The sequence below is a fragment of the Orcinus orca genome, chromosome 10 (genome assembly GCF_937001465.1).
Source record: "Orcinus orca chromosome 10, mOrcOrc1.1, whole genome shotgun sequence".
In the NCBI taxonomy this organism is placed as follows: domain Eukaryota; kingdom Metazoa; phylum Chordata; class Mammalia; order Artiodactyla; family Delphinidae; genus Orcinus; species Orcinus orca.
The window spans coordinates 36,268,486-36,287,850 of record NC_064568.1 but is presented as its reverse complement, the minus strand read 5'-3'; the positions used below and the strand labels follow the sequence as shown (position 1 = coordinate 36,287,850).

Here is a 19,365-nt window from a genome sequence, read left to right as displayed (position 1 = left end):
CCACTGCGCCACCAGGGAAGCCCCACATTAGTATTTTTAAAGACCCTGACAAGTCCTACAGCAAATCAAATTACTTGGTATTGGTTAACCCTATTTATTTTGATCATAGACTTCTTTTCTGTGGGGCTGACAGGGGTGATGGAGGCAGCCCCTGGCTCGGGGCAATTTTCCTGCCCCCATTTCTTCACGGGCCCCACTGAAGGTCTCTACGTGGCAGGCATGGGTCCTCTCTGAGCCCACCTTGCTGTTTCCCAGTCAGACCGCTCTTACTTCCAGTTTCTCTCTGACCCGGGCCATCCAGGTGATCAATGTGTGCTCTGACCAGAGGCTGTTGGACAGCCTGCGGGACTGCAACAAGCTGCTGGACATGGTGCAGAAGGGCCTCAGCAAGTACTTGGAGACCAAGAGGAGCGCCTTCCCCAGGTGGGCACCACTGGCCCATGCCCACTGTGTCAGTGCCTGCCCACGAGGCTGGGGCCCCAGTGCCCCTCCAGGCTGGGGTGCAGGGATGTCAGTGGTACTGGGGCAGCTGGGACCCAGTGGCTGCCTGACCCACTCCCTCACCCCTGTTCCCCTGGCAGATTCTATTTCCTGTCTGACGATGAGCTACTCGAGATCTTGTCCCAGACGAAGGACCCCACAGCTGTGCAGCCCCACCTGCGCAAGTGCTTTGAGAACATCGCCCAGGTGGGTAACTGGGCCAAGGGCTCAGGGCCAGGAGCACTGGGGCACCTTCCCAGGGAGCACACCTCTTCTCTCACCTCAAGTCTCTTTAGCAGGAAATGAGGTGGCAAGTGAGATTCCTGGCTCTTAGAGACATACCTGGGGCCTGTGGGAGGAAGGTCAGCTGCAGAGCCCTTGGCTCAGGGTTGGGGGACCCTTGCTCCCAGCTCACCCAGGGGATCCCTGGCCCCTGCCATACACTGAGGTTCTGGCTAGGCTGAGAAACCCATGAGGCCAGAGGCTCCTGACTCTCCTTGCCCTCATCTTCGTCTACGAGGGAGGCCACACAGGCTTGCGCAGGAGGGGGACATGCAGGGCAGGCTTAGTCTCCTTCCCCAAGTGGGCTGTGCCACAGCTGGGGACAAGGCAGTCTCATCTTGCCCACAAGCAGTCAGGGAAGACCCAGCCAAGGTGGAGCTCTCTTCTAAATGTGAGAGCCACCTTCTGAAGGTGGAGGGCACAGGCGGGGTCAGCACTGGGGCTCTGGTGGGCAGGGCTTCTGGGCACACTGAGGGTAACCTCACTCTTAACTGCCCCCTGCCCACAGCTGCTCTTCCAGGAGGACCTGGAGATCACACATATGTACTCGGCAGAGGGTGAGGAGGTGCAGTTGTCCTTCTCCATCTACCCATCCAGCAACGTGGAGGACTGGCTGCGGGAGGTGGAACACAGCATGAAGGCCAGTGTGCGGGACATCATCGAGAGAGCCATCAAGGCCTACCCCACAGTGAGCCATGCCTCCCCTCCCAGCACAGTCTCCCAACCTACTCGTTCTTCCGTTTGCTCCTTTCTCAGTGCCTCTGTGCTCTATCACGGGGGCTGGGCTACCTGTCTACCTCATCCTCAGTCAGCCAGAGTGTCTCTGGGGGCAAAGGGTCCTTGGGGCCCACTTAGGGAGGAATCTGAAAACAACCTCTAAAAAGTGAGACTGGCTCCTAGTGATAATCAGTTGCTATGGTTATGTTTCATGCACTCACTGTGTGCCAGGCCCTGGGATGGGACTTCACCCCCATTACCTCTCTCAGCCCCACAATCAGTGGCTAGCCTGGGTGTTAAGCCTTATGCTACAAAGTAGCCGAGAGATGTTTCCTGCCCAAAGGGCATGTGGTTCATAGGTGGCAGTCAGGATTTGAACCCAGGACTGTGTGTTCCCCAGTCCTGGGCTCCCACCCCTCTGCTTCCAGGTCTCCTCTGCAGAGGAAGTAATGACTCTGCCCAGCCCTGAGAGGCCCAGAGCTTAATGGCTTCTCTGCTTTCGAGGTGGAATTAACAACCTGAGACCAGAAGCACAGATGACATTTAAGGGAAAAACAGTGTGCAGGGTCGGGGCTGGCAGCTTCCTGGGTCAGCCCCGTCTGTGTTATCGTCCCAGATACTCAGGACTCAGTGGGTTCTGAACTGGCCTGGCCAGGTGACCATAGCTGGGTGCCAGACCTACTGGACCATGGAGGTGGAAGAGGCTCTGGAGGCCAGCAACCTCAGTACCCAGCTGTTCCCCCAGCTTGCCCGGCAGGTGAGACTCAAGGGGGTCACCATCTGCTCCCCACAAACACCCTACACCCTGGGAGAGCCCAGGCCCTCCAGGAGCTTTGTTGTGTACTGATCCTGGAAGAGGCCTGTGGTTGGAGCCAAAGAGTAGAAAGTTAGACACCCTTGAAATGAGTGTCTCATGACCAGCCACAAGTGGGAGGTATTGGGGCTCTGAGGGGAGCTCTGAGGACAGGCAGATGCCCCTCTCCCGAAGGTCACGGTGGGAGCCTCCTCCTGGAGCCCTCCTGGGCTACCCCGCAGCCTGCGCTCACTCTGTGCACTAGCTCCTCACCACACTCCTTCCTCAAGCTCCTCGCCAGGCCCCACCACCTCACCTGGCCCTTGACACCATAAGCTGCAGGGAGGCAGATGCCATGCATGTGCCTCCGTTTTTATCACTTCCCTGCCAGACTTCCCATGTGACCAGTGCCCTGCCTGCCTTCCCCCTGCCTGGTCACTGCACCCCACCCATCCCAGACCATCAGAAGCCCCCAGAATAGAGGGGTTGTTCCTGGCGGAAGCCCACCCTCTCAACAAGGGAGGGGAAGCCTGCCTGCAGTGTGGCCCTGCCCATTCCTGATGGTGTCCCCTGACTCCTGCAGCTCAGTGACCTGGTGGCACTGGTGCGGGGGAAGCTGTCCCCCATGCAGCGAGCTGTGCTGTCAGCGCTAATCGTCATTGAGGTCCACGCCAAGGATGTGGTGAACAAGCTGATTCAGGAGAACGTGGTCAGTGTGAATGACTTCGAGTGGATCTCACAGCTGAGGTGAGGAGGCAGGTGGTGTGGCCACGTCCAGGGCCAGAGCAGCAGCAGGAGGGGTCAAGGGACGTGGGGAGTCAACTACAATAGGGTGGTCCCAGCCCTCGGGGCCCTGGGGCAAGTTGGGCGCCTAGATGACTTCACTCCCCAAAATAACCGCCTCTCCCCTACCACATACCCTGCACAATGGCCCGTGGTCCACATGGCCTGGGAACCTATCTCCCTGCAAAACCAGGTACTACTGGATGAATAACAACCTGTACACCCGGGCTGTGAATGCCAAGTTCATCTATGGCTACGAGTACCTAGGCAACAGTGGGAGGCTGGTGATCACGCCCCTCACAGACAGGTGAGTGCCCCCCTCCCCACGTACCCTCCCACACTGGGCCCCTCCCTCCAGTTCTGACTGGCCCAGGAGTCCAGGGCCCACAAGGCGCAGTCAGTCCATCAAAGGTTAGTAGCTCAGCTTTCGGGTTTAAAACTGGCTCTGCCTGTCATGGGCTGGGCGACCTTGGGCAGGTGGCTCAACGCCCCCTATGCCTCAGTTTCCTCTGCAGCTTCCTCAGGGTGGTTATGAGAGTTTTGTGAGCTGATGTGTAAAGCTCTTAGCACCTGTGTGGTGCTCAGTAAGCATCTAACGGGTGTGGGCTTTACTGATTTTATCAGTCAGATCCTCCTTTCAACACGAGAGAGGAATTGATCTTGAGAGAAACAATGGGCGAGTCCCTTTACAAAGTGAACACTTCTCTTCTAAAGCAATCAGTTGTTTCCTCTGGCTGTCTGTATTTAGTAGCAGCTGGATTTTCAAATTGGGTTTTGAGGAAAGGAAGGGAAGAGTGGCCACAGGTCAGCCATCCTGGCAGGTCCCTGAGCCAAGCGCTGCAGGGCCATGGGGTGGGGGAGCACTGGCCAGGTGGCTGAGGGCTCCAGTCCTGACCCTGGCAGCCAGGGCTGGGCCCGCCTGGGGCCCTGAGAACGGGGAGGAGCAGGAGCTGCCCCTCCACAGGGCCCAAGACGGTGGGGGATGGGGGCTGTCTCTCCTCGTGCCTGTGGGACTCCTGAGGAAGGTGCACGGCCCACACCCATCTCCTCTCACTCCCGCAGGTGCTACCTGACCCTGACTGGGGCCCTGCACCTCAAGTTTGGGGGTGCCCCAGCTGGCCCAGCTGGCACAGGGAAAACTGAGACCACAAAAGACCTGGGCAAGGCCTTGGCCATCCAGACCGTTGTGTTCAACTGCTCCGACCAGCTCGACGTCATGGCCATGGGCAAGTTCTTCAAGGGCCTGGCCAGGTAAGGCTGGGTGTGCAGGTGGCACAGACAGGGCAAGAAGGCTGAGCTCTCCCGGGACACTGCCGAGAGGAGCCTCACGGTTTGGTGGAGGGGAGGGGATGGGATAACAGGAGTCAAAGGCTCGGCCCCTGGCGGCCACTGGGACGGGGTGGTGGGCGGTGGGATTGTGGCTGAGCTGACAGAGAGCGCCACTGAGAGCTTCCTCCCCAGCAGAGTCAGCGGGGGCCCTTGGAGGTGCCAGGGGGCTCTGAACTCATATCCCCCCTCAACATTCTCCCCTCAGTGCTGGGGCCTGGGCCTGCTTCGATGAGTTCAATCGCATCGATATCGAGGTGCTGTCTGTGGTGGCGCAGCAGATCACCACCATCCAGAAGGCGCAGCAACAGCGGGTGAGCCTCCCGGGGGCCACCCCCGTCCACGCCTCCCGCAACTGACCACGTTTTCCCTTCGGCTATACCCGTCCCGCCCATGCCGCCTTGCAGCCCCCCACACTGGTGGGGTGAGAAGCCAGGTGCTCAGGCCTGCCCTAAGCCCAGCCTCTCTCATCTCACAGGGGACTGGGCAGTCCCCCCCACCCCAGAAGAGCTGTCTCTGGGGGACTTCTGAAGCCAGTCGGGGAGCCCCATATCCTTACCCCACTCTGGGTACAGCTCCTAGGCCAAGCTGCAGTAGATGAAGCGGTCCCTCCCCACATCCTGACCGTTATGGAAAGTCCCAGCCATTTGTCCTTCTAGTTTTGTTCAGGGTGGTCAGAGGTCTTCTCCTGGGGATAAGAGCTGGGAGGCTGGCAGGTGTCCCAACCCCAGTAAGGCCCTGGGTCCTAGTAAGGGCTGAGTTTGCCCAGGTCTAAGGAGAATCAGTGTTGGGAAATGGGGGTGGAAGAAGATATGTGAAGGGAAGGGGAGCCGGGACCTGGGAGGCCACGGGTAGCCAGTGGGACCAGAGGTCTTAGGCCAGATCCTGAGAGAGGAGCCAACCCATGGTCAGGGGTCCAGTCCAGGCTGACCGGTTATAGTCAGGACAGGGACATCAAGAGGGGATGAGGGGGAACATCCAGAGGATGCGGCAGGTGAGCCAACCCCTCCCTACCCCTGTAGGTGGACCGCTTCATGTTTGAAGGTGTTGAGATCCCACTTGTGCAGTCCTGCGCTGTGTTTATCACCATGAACCCGGGATACGCTGGTCGCACGGAGCTGCCCGATAACCTGAAGGTGAGTTCGGACCTAGGTTTGTCCAGGAGGCTGCTCAGGGTATTGGGAAACACCAGAGCTGTGGCCTGGGCTCAGAGATGCTAAAGCACTTATGCAAGTACACACAGCTGCTGGACATCAGGGACTGTGCTTCCCCATGGCAGCCCTCCTGCCCAGGGGCCCTGAAGCCCACCCCCAGCCATGGAGAGGAGGGCCCAGGCTTGTCCTCAGGGCTTGGCAGAAGGTAAGGGGCAGGTTCAAGTCAACACAAAGGACTGGTTTCTAACGGGCAGAGGGATCCACTCATAGGGGCGTATAAGCCTCAGCTGTGGTAGGCGCAGTGGAGGGAGGATCCAAGCGTCGGTGGGGGAGGAGGGCAGTGAAGCTTCCTTCAGAGGACCAGACAGTCCAGAGAGCAGGTGGTGCTCTGGGAGGGGAGGTTGGCCTCTCCATTCACACGTACACCATGTGCCCCAGGCACTGTTCCGGCCTGTAGCCATGATGGTTCCAGATTACGCCATGATCGCTGAGATCTCCCTCTACTCCTTTGGCTTTAACGAGGCCAATGTGCTGGCCAAGAAGATCACGACCACCTTCAAGCTATCCTCCGAGCAGCTCAGTTCCCAGGTGAGGTCATGCCCTAACCAGGTTCCAGGGTCTGAGAGCTGCTGCCTTCCCCTAGCAACCCTAGGAGATAGGTATTACATCCCCATTTCTCAGCTGAGGTCACTGAGGTCCTAAGTAGGCAGGAGCCTGGCCAGGCTCATGTGGTGCACAGGGGAGCTGGAACAGGAGCCGGGAACAGATGCCCACCTGGGCCAGTTCAGGTGCAAGCGAGGGTCAGCCAGTAAGAGACCAAGAGCCACACAATCCAAGGCTGGATAGCAAGTGCACCTAGGTCTCGTGGGACCAGAGTGGGACAACCAGCACCCGCTCCACCCGAGCCTCCCAACACCAGGGCCTTCCCCTCAGTGAGCTGAGCCCAGGTTCTAGGGCACATGCTGTTGGTATAGGCACCAGCACTGGCGGATGAGCTTTCCTGTTTGGCTCCAGTCTCAGGCAGGCTCCCCCTTTGCAGTGGCAGAGATGAGCCCTAGCTCTGGGCTTACATGCTGCCAGCTTAGTTTCTTTCTTTTTTTTTTTTTTTTTGCGGTACGTGGGCCTCTCACTGTTGTGGCCTCTCACTGTTGTGGCCTCTCCCGTTGCGGAGCACAGGCTCCGGACGCGCAGGCTCAGCGGCCATGGCTCACGGGCCTAGCTGCTCCGCGGCATGTGGGATCTTCCTGGACCGGGGCACGAACCCGCATCCCCTGCATCGGCAGGCAGACTCTCAACCACTGCGCCACCAGGGAAGCCCCCCAGCTTAGTTTCTTAATGGTTCCAAAAAGGTCCCTGGTGTCACCCTAATGGGCCCTCTTTAGGTGACCTGCTCATGCATGAACACCCATCACTGTGGCTTGGGAGACCATACTGCCTTTGACCAGGTGGGGCCCACCGAAACCCATGGGCTAGAGGAGCATTCTGTTACTGGGAAAAACGGCAGCTGTCCACAGAGTGCACCATAGGTGCCAGCGCTTCCACACACCCTTCTTTCTAACCATCCACTTTCAACAATGTACCCCCTCAATAGAGCAGCTATCCCCACATTGTTCTGGAAATGCAATCAACCCTTCCCAAGTGCTGATGACCCAAAGCCAAGCCCAGTCTCTTCATCCAGCTCCAAGTCCAAGATTTCTGGGAAATGTGCTGGTCTGTGGGTCAGGTCCAGATGTAGCTTCCTGGTCTGGCACCATGAGGCAAAATGATAAGTTTAACTGTTTCCAACACACCTGCTATATAATGGAGAGAAACAGAACCAGAGGCAAAAGCGGGGAAAGCCAAGGTAGTACGGCCGAAAGGGTGGGTCTGGAGAGATATGATGAATGTTAGAAGGAAGCTTAAAGGCCATCGAGGCAAGTCTGCTTGTGGCACAGATGGGAAACTCCTTCATCCCCTTTTTGAACAAAACTTGAGTGCCTCCCTGCCCTTGGCGCTGTGCTGGGACCACAGGGATTGAGCCATGACCAAGGCAGACTCCTCACCCTCAGGGGCCAAGAGGCAAGCAGGGGTGCAGGATAGGTAACCTGGTAAGGGGAGTGGGCCACTGGGGCAGTGAAGTAGAGGGCACCACAGGAACCCAAAGTGGGGCACCTGGCCCAGGCTGGGGAATGCAGGTGGGTGCGGATGGCCTGCAGGGGAAGTGACACTTCAGCTATGAGCTAGGCGATGAGGCACGGCCAGGTGTCAGGTGGGAGACAGTGTTCCAGACAAAAGACCCGAGAGGGACAATGCTCACCCACCCCTCCTCCTGTATGGTGGTGACAGGATCACTATGACTTTGGGATGAGAGCTGTGAAGACTGTGATCTCAGCTGCCGGGAACCTTAAGCGAGAAAACCCCAGCATGGATGAGGTGAGCTGCATCCAAAGAGGTGTCTGGGGAGTGGGGCTCTAGGGAGGCTCTGGAGCAGCTAGAGGGGTGTCTGACCTGGGCCTCTGCTGCAGGAGCTGATTTGCCTCCGGGCCATCCGAGACGTGAATGTGCCCAAGTTCCTGCAGGAGGACCTCAAGCTCTTCTCTGGGATCGTGTCTGACCTGTTCCCCACCATCAAGGAGGAGGTGACTGACTACGGCAACCTAGATGAGGCCATACGCAAGGCCTGTGAGAAGAACAACCTCAAGGATGTGGATGGTGAGCCCCTGGCCCTACCGTCCTGTGGTGCCAGAGGAGGGCTGGGTCCAGCCACCCCAGGTTGCAGTCCAGCCTCAGGGTCCCTCCCGCCTGGCCAGGCATGCTGCAGGCTGGGGCTCTCTGCCCCTATCTCCGCTGGGACACTTCAGGTGGTGGGAGTCTAGGGAAAAACTCTCCTTCACTCTCACATCAACACTTCTGACACCAGATGTATGGGGTTTTACCCACGCTCATCAATTCTCGAACACAGCTGTGTTCTACAATTCAATTCAATCCTGACATTAATCAGAGTTAGCATAGACCCCACAGGTTACGGGCTCAGTCCCACAAGACTGCCCCCACTTCAGATACTAGTCACAAGTACTGGGTCCCCAGGTTACCCACAACCTCTGTCCTATTTGGCTACAAATCAGAGGTTCCCATGACCCCGCCCCCCTCTGGCTTGATCATTTGCTAGAACAGCTCAAAGAACTCAGGGAAACACGAACGCTTGCTGATTTATTATATAATAAAGGATGTGATAAAAAGGATACAGATGAACAGCGGGATGAAGAGATACATAGGGCGAGGTCTGTCCCTGTGGAGTGGGGGTGAGTCACCTTCCCAGCCCGTGGATGTGTTTACCAATCCAGAAGTTCTCCAAACCCTTACTTTTGGGATCTTTTTCTGAGGATTCATCATGCAGGCATGGTCACTTATTAACTCCACTTTCAGACCCTCTCCCATCTCCGGAGAATGAGGGTGGGCCTGAAAGTTCCAAGCTTCTTCCGGTGACCAGTCCCCTCCCAGGAGTTCACCACCAAGAGTTGCCTCATTAGAACATAAGATGTTCCTAACACTTGGGAAATTACACAGTTAGGAGTTCTGTGTCAGGAACCAGAGACTAAATATTGGAACTTGAAGGTTCTCCAAGCACCCCTATTTACAAGGGTTTGAGGAGCTATGCATCAGGAACCAGGAACAGAGATGATACAGAGATTGCCTATTATTTCACAGTGGGGAAGCAGGTGCTGCCCTTCCTCCCCGTGGAGGAGCAGTCACAGCTTGGACCACACCCTTGGCCTTGTTACTCCTTGACAGAGGCTCTCCTCTGCCTCATCCTCACCTGCTTGGGGTGGGAATGGGGTTTGATGTCTGGGATGGGGGAAGATGGTGAGCCTATCCACACCCCTGCCCTTCACCGTTCTTCATTAAATATGCGGCCCTAAGCACCCCCCTGGCCTGCTGAGGCCCCAGCAGGCGAGTTGAATGAAGCCTCAAACTCTTCTCTCCCTCACGGCCTTGGGGCAGCTTTGCCAGCACCAAATAACTGGATCTTGTCCCTTTGGCAGGGGCCCCCAGACCTGCATCGCTCTCCTGGACCCCTCTTCTTGGGCTAAAGTGATATGCTCATTCCCTACCTGTGTGGGTCTGGCCTGCCACTGCAGCAGGCAGCTGCCCCTACAGCTCTGGTCTTGGTCAGTCAGAGACCCTGACCGACACTGGATCTTTTATTTATTTATTTATTATTTATTTTTGGCTGCATTAGGTCTTTGTTGCTGCGCGTGGGCTTTCTCTAGTTGTGGTGAGCGGGGGCTACTCTTCTTTCGGGTGTGCGGGCTTCTCACTGCTGTGGCTTCTCTTGTTGCAGAGCATGGGCTCTAGGCACGTGGGCTTCAGTAGTTGTGGCATGCAGGCTCAGTAGTTGTGGCTCACGGGCTCTGGAGCACAGGCTCAGTAGTTGTGGTGCCAGGGCTCGAACCCGTGTCCCCTGCATTGGCAGGCAGATTCTTTTTTTTTTTTTAAGTTATTTTTAGCATTCAGGATTTCTTTCTTTTTTAAATTTATTTATTTTTGGCTGTGTTGGGTCTTCGTTTCTGTGCGAGGACTTTCTCTAGTTGCGGCGAGCAGGGGCCACTCTTCATCGCGGTGCGTGGGCCTCTCAATGTTGCAGCCTCTCTTGTCGCGGAACACAAGCTCCAGACATGCATGCTCAGTAGTTGTGGCTCACAGGCCTAGTTGCTCTGTGGCATGTGGGATCTTCCCAGACCAGGGCTCGAACCCGTGTCCCCTGCATTGGCAGGCAGATTCTCAACCACTGCGCCACCAGGGGAGCCCGGCAGGTGGATTCTTAATCACTGTGCCACTAGGGAAGCCCCTGACCCTGGATCTTGTCCCTGGGATTTTGCCTCATGTTGGCCAGCACTTCCCTGGGGCCATGCTCTCAGTAAGCTGGGTGGTAGCTTTGGAGCTGAAGTTGATTTTGAGGCCTGTGACAGTTCCTCACTGAGCAAGCCTGTGCCAGCTGGACACCCGACCAGTGGATGTTAGGGAGTAATAGTCACAATGTAAATAATGGCTGGCCATTAGCAGAGAATTCCTGCTCTGTGCCAGGCTGTGTGCTCAGGGCTTCACCTGCCTCTACCTATGAGGTAGGTACTACTGCCATCCCCACCATCCCCATTTTACAGATAAGGAAACTGAGGTGCAGGGAGTGAGGTAACCCATCACAGGTCACACAGCAAGCTAGTGTCAGGACCAGGATCTAAGGCCCCACTCTGATCCCTGGGCTCCCTGCCATGTCCTTCCAGGATTCCTGACCAAGTGTATCCAGCTGTATGAGACCACGGTGGTACGGCACGGCCTCATGCTCGTTGGGCCCACAGGCTCTGGCAAGAGTAACGTAAGTGTTCCCTGTGCTATACAGTAGGTCCCTGTTGGTTATCTATTTTAAATACAGCAGTGTGTACATGTCAGTTCCAAACTCCCAATCTATCCCTCCCCCCACCCTTTCCCCCTGGCAACCATAAGTTTGTTCTCTATACTCCAGTATAAAATAAAAATTAAAAAAAAAAAGACTAATATAAGTGGAGCCTAGCTGGGCAGCCCAGTACCCAGACAGTGGACCTGAGGGTAGAGCAGCCTCAACAGGGGTCTTGGCCCCCACTTGTGCCTCCTTGGCCTTTAGAATACCGTCCTGCCCGCCGTGGCCCACAGCCCACTTCAGCCCTTCTCTCCAGCGAGCTTGGAGGCTCACTCTTGGCTGGCCCTTCTCCACAGTGTTACAGAGTCCTGGCAGCTGCCATGACGTCGCTGAAAGGGCAGCCATCCATCAGCGGCGGTGTGTACGAGGCCGTCAACTACTACGTGCTCAACCCCAAGTCCATCACAATGGGCCAGCTGTACGGGGAGTTTGACCTGCTCACCCATGAGTGGTGAGTGGCCCGGGACCCCTCCAGTGACTGCCCTGCTCCCAGACCTTTGCAGGCTATGGGCCGTGGGCCGCCTCCCTCCCTGAGCCAAGTGGAAGGTCGGGAGCTCTGGCTTTGAAGCCCAAATACCTGGGACTCTACCCACCACTGCACTTCCTCACTGAGTGACCCACCTCACCCCCTGGGCCTTTGTCCCTCATCTGCAAAGTGGGGAAAAAAATGACACCATTATTATGGAAGATGGCTGGGACAGTGTAGCACATGCTGAGCTCTCAGTACATGTTGACTTTTGTTAGTACCCACGAGAGGCTGGTGGTCTCTCTTGGGGCCTCTGCTCCTGAGCTGAGATGTGCATTTTAGGGGAAGTGCACCAAACTGGGAGAGATGTCAGCACCTGAGGGTTTTCTCCAGGGCTATTCTGTCTCTCCAGAGAAGTCTCCAGTCTCCTGCTGGGGTGTCTTCTTGGTCCCAGTGTTCAGGAACCCAATGGAGGATGGGCACTGGAGAGGGGCAGTCACCCATCTTTCTGAATGTGGGCCTGTCCAGCTTCCCCCATTTCTGGTAAAGGGCCTCACCCATGCCTACTCCAGGCTCTTGTGTGGTTAGGTGGCGGCCTGGGGATCAGACCAGAAAAATGCCCTCCTACTCACCCCCTTCCCTGGCATTTGGTGCCTCTGAAGTCTGAGGCTTCTTGGGTTCTCTGGCAGGGACTAGATATATCTCATGACCCTGCTTTCTCTACGTGGTCATTTACCCCTTCTCCACCTCTGTCCATCTTCCAGGACTGTGTGGACCTCTGTTTCTGTGTTGCCTCCTCCCCCATCTTCCTTTTCTTTCTTTTTTTTCTTAAATTCCAGGACACTATAGTTTTTTTTGTTGTTGTTTGTTTGTTTTTTGTAAATTTATTTATTTTTGGTTGTGTTGGGTCTTCGTTGCAGTGTGCGGGCTTCTCATTGTGGTGGCTTCTCTTGTTGTGGAGCGTGGATTCTAGGCGTGTGGGCTTCAGTAGTTGTGGCACGCAGGCTCAGTAGTTGTGGCTCATGGACTGTAGTGTGCAGGCTCCGTAGCTGTGGCGCACGGGCTTAGTTGCTCCGAGGCATGTGGGATTTTCCCAGACCAGGGCTCGAACCTGTGTCGCCTGCATTGGCAGGCGGATTCTCAACCACTGCGCCACTGGGAAAGTCCCCTCATCTTCCTTTTCTTTTGGGGATATTACTTTTCATTCTCCTTTAATAGAACTTTAGTGAGGACTCAGCAGGGAGAGAATATAAGCACACATTTTCATTATATTTATTATACCAAAAAGTCCCATTTTCCCTGCTATAATTTTTAAATGAATGAAGATATTTAAGAAAAAAACAAAAGCAGAGCAGGGCCAGCATGGATCCAGGTTTCCCTGGGAGCCAGCTGTGCTTGCCGCCCTGCCTCCCCTGCACCTACAGCCCTTTCCACCCTGGTGGCTGCAGGACAGATGGGATTTTCTCCTCCCTCATCCGGGTGGGGGCCATCACCTCTGACACCAACAAGAAGTGGTACGTGTTCGATGGGCCGGTAGACGCCATCTGGATTGAGAACATGAACACGGTGCTGGACGACAACAAGAAGCTGTGCCTCAGCTCCGGGGAGATAATCAAGCTCACAGAGGTGTGTCCGCCTGTCTGCTCACTCTGCTCTCCTTCGCAGCCAGGTGGCCCAGGGCACACCACGCTAGCCAAGCCTCATCCCCCTCCACCCTTCCCTCTTGGGGCCACAGCGCCATCCCCATCCCCAGGCTCCTGTACCGCAGGCACGTCCTACACAGCTGCTCAGTGCTGCCCTTTCGGCAGACCCACTTTCTGTGATGCTCCGAGCCTAGGGCCAGGACAACTACCCCAGCTCCTGGTTGATGCTGTGCCTCCCAGGCCTATTTGCAGTCATATCGGCCCATTCTGGGTTAGGCATACTGGCAATGTGCCTGGAGTCTGGAGAACATGGGAACAGCTGCCTGGTGGGAAGTGTGGGGCAGTTCTTAGAGAAGGAGGGGTATTGCCTGAGCCTAAGAGCAGCCAGTCTCTTGAGTCCTTCTGAGAACACCTGGATGTCAGTGTGACCCTGTGTCCATGTACACAGGTGCGGGGCTTTGGAGCAGAGCACACAGCTCCCATCGGATATCCCCAGGGCTCTAGGGACCCCAAAATGCCCTGACCCAAGGCTGGCCAGAGGGCTCCCAGGAATCTCCTTAGACTCCTTCTTGGCCTCTGGGGAGGGCTGTGTTATCAGCTGAGGGCCAAAAGGTTCCTGCATTTGCTCCCACCCCAGCCCTGTTCCTGGCCCAGCGCCTGCCCCGTGGCCTGCCCAGAGTTGCAGGATGGGCAACACCTCCCCATGGCCCCGCAGCCCTTTCCCCTGCCGTGGAGGCTGGCGGCTGGCCCACTCACGCAGTTCATCTTGGCACCAGGCGATGACCATGATGTTTGAGGTGCAGGACCTGGCAGTGGCCTCCCCAGCCACAGTATCCCGCTGCGGTATGGTGTACCTGGAGCCCAGCATCCTGGGGCTCATGCCCTTTGTCGAGTGCTGGCTGAGGCATCTCCCTGCTTTACTCAAGCCCTTTGCGGAGCAGTTCAAGGCCCTCTTTGTCAGCTTCCTGGAGGTGAGTGAGACTACGGTGTGCCGGCCCAGGTGGGGCAGCCGGGTGCTATGGCCACCAGCCACAAGAGCTGGGTGTCCATCCCCTGTAGGGGTCCATCACTTTCGTCCGGTCCTCAGTGAAGGAGGTGATCACCTCAACCAACAGCAACCTGACCATGAGTCTCCTCAAGCTGCTGGACTGCTTCTTCAAGCCCTTCCTGCCTAAAGAGGTACGGCTCTGAGCAGTGGGCTGGGGGCCTTCTCTCCTCATCTGAGGGCCCTGAATCCCAAGTCCAGCTTTCTGGAAGAGAGAATCAGATTGGCTCACATGGGTCATGGGACACCCTGTCCAGTCTGCTGCAGACACAAAACTACGGCAGAGGCCAAGGGACGGCCCCCACCCCCTGGCTTCCTCAGGCCACTTAGTTCTGTCCCCGCCTCTGTCCCCAGGGCCTCAAGAAAATACCTCCCAAAAAGCTGAGTCGCATCCCAGAGCTGATCGAGCCCTGGTTCATCTTCTCCCTGATCTGGAGTGTGGGTGCCACAGGGGACAGCGCCAGTCGCATCAGCTTCAGCCACTGGCTCAGGATCAAGATGAAGACAGAAAACGTGAGAGGCGGCAGCTCCTGGGCTGGGGTCCAAGGTCTGGGATGCATACGCTGAATGCTGGGTGTTTTGGGGCCGTCCCCCAGGCCCCGGCCCCCAGAAACAAGTAGCCACACAAGCCACCGGGTCTCACCGCCTGGTTTTCCCCCTGGTCCTTCACAGCTGACCTTGCTCTTTCCGGAGGAGGGGCTGGTGTTTGATTACAGGCTAGAGGACGGCGGCATCAGCAGCACCACTGACGATGAGGACGATGATGAGGGCAAGCAGGTGACTGCAGACCTGTCCAGGGAGGGCCCCACTGGGTGGCGGCTGTCCTCCTCCATGAATAGTGACTGCAGAGAAGAGGCTGCATTGACGGTCACAGGTCTCAGACTGGGGTTATTTGCATCATCTCCTGAATCCTCACAGACCCACAGCGTGGTTATTATTGTGCCCATTTCCCAAACAAGGAAATTGAGGCTCAGAACTGTCGCGCCCAGCTAGTCGGTGGCAGAGCTGGACTTGAACCTGGGACTGGGAGATGTCAGAGTGCCTCCCTTCCCAACCATACACACTGCCTCCCCTGTGTTGATGCTGAGCCCAGGTATTAATCAACTCGGTTCTACTTAAAAGCCCCATTTGCCCAGGGGCTGGGCTCCTCAGGGGTGGGGGAGTAAGCCCCCATGGCCTGTCTTGATGTCCCCATTTCTCCTCTTAGCCAGCGAGGGTCCCATTAGCCTACCCTCATGGGATCAGGACTCTAGCCCAGAAGGAGGAGGGGCCAGAGAGGCATCTATGGAGATGGTTACTGCACAGGGTCCTGCTGGGGGTCTCACGGGGCATGTTTGAGTCTAACCATCAGTACCGTTCCCAATGGGACATGTGGGTTTGACCACAGTGAACACCCCCATCAAGGGAGGTCTGCAAGTTGAGTCAGGGCTGTGGGTGAAGGGATGCATGCAGGTGGGGATGGTGGGGGAGAGCGGGCCAGGTGACCTCTCAGTGTCTAGGCGATGCCAGCCCCATGGTTCTGGCCCTCACATGCTTGGGTAGCCTAAACTAAACAGCAGAGACCTTTGCATTCTGGGTTGTCCAGTTCCCAGAGTACTTCCTTCATGCAGAGGCCCAGAGACTGGCCCCACTGAGGTAGCTGGATGCAGGGAAGCCTTCACTTGGGCAGCTGTGTGCAGAGAGCCCCCCATTCCTGGAGGTTTGTTCTGGGAGTCCCCCACCCTGTGTGGAGAGAGGGCACAGGGATTCCTGTTTCTGTCAGAAGCAGCCCTTCACCTGGACCCTCTTGCTGAGTCCCAGCAGTGCCGCTCCTTGCCCTCCTGGTGCACTTGGCCAAGGGTGAGACGGGGAGAAGGTTCCAGGCCCACCCTGTGCCACCTGTGGTTCCAGGTTGCCTGGGTGAAGTGGATGGACTCCTCAGCTTCGTTCACCATGATGCCAGATACCAACTACTGCAACATCATCGTGCCAACCATGGACACCATCCAGATGTCCTACCTGCTAGACATGCTACTCACCAACCGCAAGCCCGTGAGTGCCCCTGCCATGCCCTGCTTCCAAGTGCCCCACACTTCCAAGGCCTAGGTCAGGAGTGGCTGGCTCCCACACTGACAGGGCGGCAGCTCGTGCTGCATGCTGGGCCCTGTGAGAGCGCTCTGACCCTGTGTCCCCTGCTCTCCTAGGTGCTGTGCATCGGGCCGACGGGCACAGGGAAGACCCTCACCATCTCCAACAAGCTTCTCAAGAACCTGCCGCTGGAATACATCAGCCACTTCCTCACCTTCTCTGCCCGCACCTCAGCCAACCAAACCCAGGACCTCATCGACAGCAAGCTGGATAAGAGGCAGGCACCCTGGTTCCTTCCTGGGTCCGATGTCCCCCAGCCTGGCTCGGCCAGCTGCTGTCCCCCCTCCCCTCCCGGGTGGCCCTTGGGCTCCCTTGCAAACTGCTCTGGAGCCTTCTTCCATCAGGAATTCCCACCGAGCCCTTCTGTGGGTGCTCTCCCTGGGCTGAGCACTCGGGAGGGGCTTGTTATCTATCTGCCTAGAGGCAAGGCTCAGAGCAGCCAGGTGTGATGTCCCAGGACGCTCAGAATGGGACAAGGAGTTGCTCAAGAGGCTCAGCAATTCGGGGGAGCCTGAAGTTAGTGAGGGCTTCCCAGAGGTGAAGCTGCCATCCTGCCACCCTGGATTCCCTGAGGACCTGGTACCCGTGGGTGCTGGGCTTACACAGCCCCATCCCACAGGCGGAAGGGCGTGTTCGGGCCGCCCCTGGGGCGCAACTTCATCTTCTTCATCGATGACTTGAACATGCCGGCCTTGGAGACATATGGCGCCCAGCCGCCCATCGAGCTTTTGCGCCAGTGGATGGACCACGGCGGCTGGTATGACCGCAAGATCATCGGTGCGTGCTGGCCGCCTGGGGCAGCGGGGCAGGGCTGGGTGTGCTGGGCAGGGCCAGGGCCTCACCCGTTAGGCACAGTAGGCACAGGGCCTGGGCCCACAGGACTCACAGAGAGTCCATGGAAGTGTTTTAATGTCTTTTAAAATAAAGGGGAAAATGAACTGCTAGGTCAAAGAACATTTAAAATGCATAATGTTAATATATTTGTCTATGTACCAATACTGTGGTAAATTATAATTTTTAATATATATATTTTTTAATGGAGGAGGAGGCCCAAGAAGGCAAAAGTGCCCAGGGCCTACAGAAGTCTTAATGTAGCCCTGGGCAGGGCCTTCTGACTTCCTGCCCTGACTCCAGGAGCCTTCAAGAGCCTGGTGGACATCAACTTTGTCTGTGCCATGGGCCCCCCCGGTGGAGGCAGGAATGCTATCACTCCACGGCTGACCCGCCACTTCAACTACCTGTCCTTTGCTGAGATGGATGAGGTCAGCAAGAAGCGCATCTTCTCCACCATCCTGGGCAGTTGGATGGGTGAGTATCGGGCAGGAGTGGGGTAGGAGGCCACGGGCTAGGGCAGAAGCCCCGGCCAGGTAAGCCACACCAAGGACAGCTGGGCAGCACTGGGAAGGGCCGAGTGGCTGAACCACTGACATCAGCCCTGACTTCACCCCTTACTCAGCTATGTTACCTTTGGCCAATTCATGAACCTGTCTGAGCCTCAGTTTCTTCATCTGAAATGGGTGATAATATCAGTGCCCAACACCCCGAGTTGTGAAGGTTAAATAAGACACTGCATGTAGAGCATCTAGCAAGAAGCCCGGCATGTGGTAACTGTGGAATATATGATTTATACATATGTATACATGTATTTTCATCCGTATAAGTACACGCATATATGGTAGAAAGGCTAGTGAAAGGATGTTACTTTTGTAAATCAGGAAGTGCCACCAAGATAGAATGGACAAAATGGCCCTGATTTTCCATGGAGCTTGAAGAAAAGTCTGTTCCAGGATGCAGTTTTCCCCAACCAGTCCACTTCTTACATAACACACACACTGACCGTTAAACTCCACTTGGCACTGTGCCAGGTGGTGGGTGATGGGAGTCAGGCCTTCCTTCCTCTGGCCTGGCCTGCCCTGCCCCCAGGGGCTATAGACCAGAACTTGCCCCCATGCCCAGCTTGGAGGTGGGGGCCATGTGGCTCTGAGGAGGGGGGTGATGGTCAGTGGCTGCTCTGGGGCTGCCCAGCTGAGCACAGCCGGTCAAGGTGGGCAGCAAGGGACCCACCTAACTCTGAGCCCCGTGTCTCTCCCTCAACCTTCTAGATGGACTCCTTGGAGAAAAGAGTTACCAGGAGCCCGTGCGTAAGTGCAGGCCTGGGCAGGGCCTGGGAAGGCCTGGATGGGGCAGGGGCACTGGTTCCAGGGGGAGCCCTGGACTCCAGTTGGATGTCGTTGAGGCCGGGTCCCAGGGGCCACAGTGAACCATCCTCAGACTCCTGAGGGGACCTCGGGCCACTGCTAGAGCAAAGGTTGCCCAGCACCGACGGTCTGCATGGCTCACTCACCGTTACATGGCCAGTCAGTCTTTCAGTGCCCGGGTGAGTGTCCGACCCATAGTAGAAGCAAGGTGAATGCACGTTGAATGAATGAATAAGGAATCCAACAAAGTCCCACCCTGTGTGAAGAAGCAGAGGCTCTGAGGAGAGGGCATGAGCCTGGAGCCAGGAGCAACCTGAGTTCGTGTCGGGCGTCCCCCGTGTGGCAGCGGATCTGCTGCTCATTGCAGCAGGGTGACTGGCCGCTCCAGACCTCCTCAGGCCTCCGTGTCCACTGCTGACCTGCACCCAGGCCTCCCTGGGCCCTGTCTTCTCTCCTGTTCCTGGGAACAGATTTCCCTGCTCCCATATGAGGCCAAGCCCTCCTCTTAGGCCTGAGTCCCATCCCCTATTGTCTGCTTGACAGCCACCGACATCAGTGTTCTCTTCTCCACTGGGCCATTCCATCAGCGAAGACACGCCCCGATTTCTCCCATCTTAAGAACAAAACACAAAACAAGCCCCTCTTTTCTCCCCTCCCTACCCACCCCCCCCAGCCTTGGCGCCATTTCTCTGTCACCTTGAGACCAAAATGCTCCAAGAGCGTTTTCTCCTCCTGCGGGCACCAGCCCTCCCTCCCACTTTCTCTTGAGCCCCACCAGTCCCCGGAGAGGGCTTTTGTCACCAGCAGCCTCGCAGCGTCCAGACCAAAGGTCAGCTGGGTCTTCACCTTTCCCGGGCTGTCAGCTGTCTGTGGGGGTCACCCCTCCTCCTCCCAGTTGCCTTCCTAGGTGGACGGGG

General features: G+C 56.9%; 1 protein-coding gene across 1 annotated transcript in view; it reads left to right on the top strand.

Moving 5' to 3' along the window:
- DNAH1 (dynein axonemal heavy chain 1) overlaps window positions 1-19,365 on the top strand; it is a 79,790-nt gene that overhangs the window by 38,611 nt on the left and 21,814 nt on the right. The window contains exons 23-46 of the mRNA XM_049715500.1: window positions 302-423; window positions 582-687; window positions 1,271-1,450; window positions 2,096-2,236; window positions 2,856-3,019; window positions 3,249-3,362; window positions 4,118-4,306; window positions 4,590-4,695; window positions 5,404-5,517; window positions 5,974-6,123; window positions 7,861-7,947; window positions 8,040-8,226; window positions 10,797-10,888; window positions 11,266-11,420; window positions 12,884-13,061; window positions 13,855-14,049; window positions 14,138-14,257; window positions 14,478-14,636; window positions 14,796-14,900; window positions 16,014-16,154; window positions 16,307-16,467; window positions 16,870-17,027; window positions 17,385-17,558; window positions 18,353-18,391. Coding sequence (XP_049571457.1) covers window positions 302-423; window positions 582-687; window positions 1,271-1,450; window positions 2,096-2,236; window positions 2,856-3,019; window positions 3,249-3,362; window positions 4,118-4,306; window positions 4,590-4,695; window positions 5,404-5,517; window positions 5,974-6,123; window positions 7,861-7,947; window positions 8,040-8,226; window positions 10,797-10,888; window positions 11,266-11,420; window positions 12,884-13,061; window positions 13,855-14,049; window positions 14,138-14,257; window positions 14,478-14,636; window positions 14,796-14,900; window positions 16,014-16,154; window positions 16,307-16,467; window positions 16,870-17,027; window positions 17,385-17,558; window positions 18,353-18,391 — 3,337 coding nt within the window. The remainder of the gene's footprint in view (window positions 1-301; window positions 424-581; window positions 688-1,270; window positions 1,451-2,095; window positions 2,237-2,855; window positions 3,020-3,248; window positions 3,363-4,117; window positions 4,307-4,589; window positions 4,696-5,403; window positions 5,518-5,973; window positions 6,124-7,860; window positions 7,948-8,039; window positions 8,227-10,796; window positions 10,889-11,265; window positions 11,421-12,883; window positions 13,062-13,854; window positions 14,050-14,137; window positions 14,258-14,477; window positions 14,637-14,795; window positions 14,901-16,013; window positions 16,155-16,306; window positions 16,468-16,869; window positions 17,028-17,384; window positions 17,559-18,352; window positions 18,392-19,365) is intronic.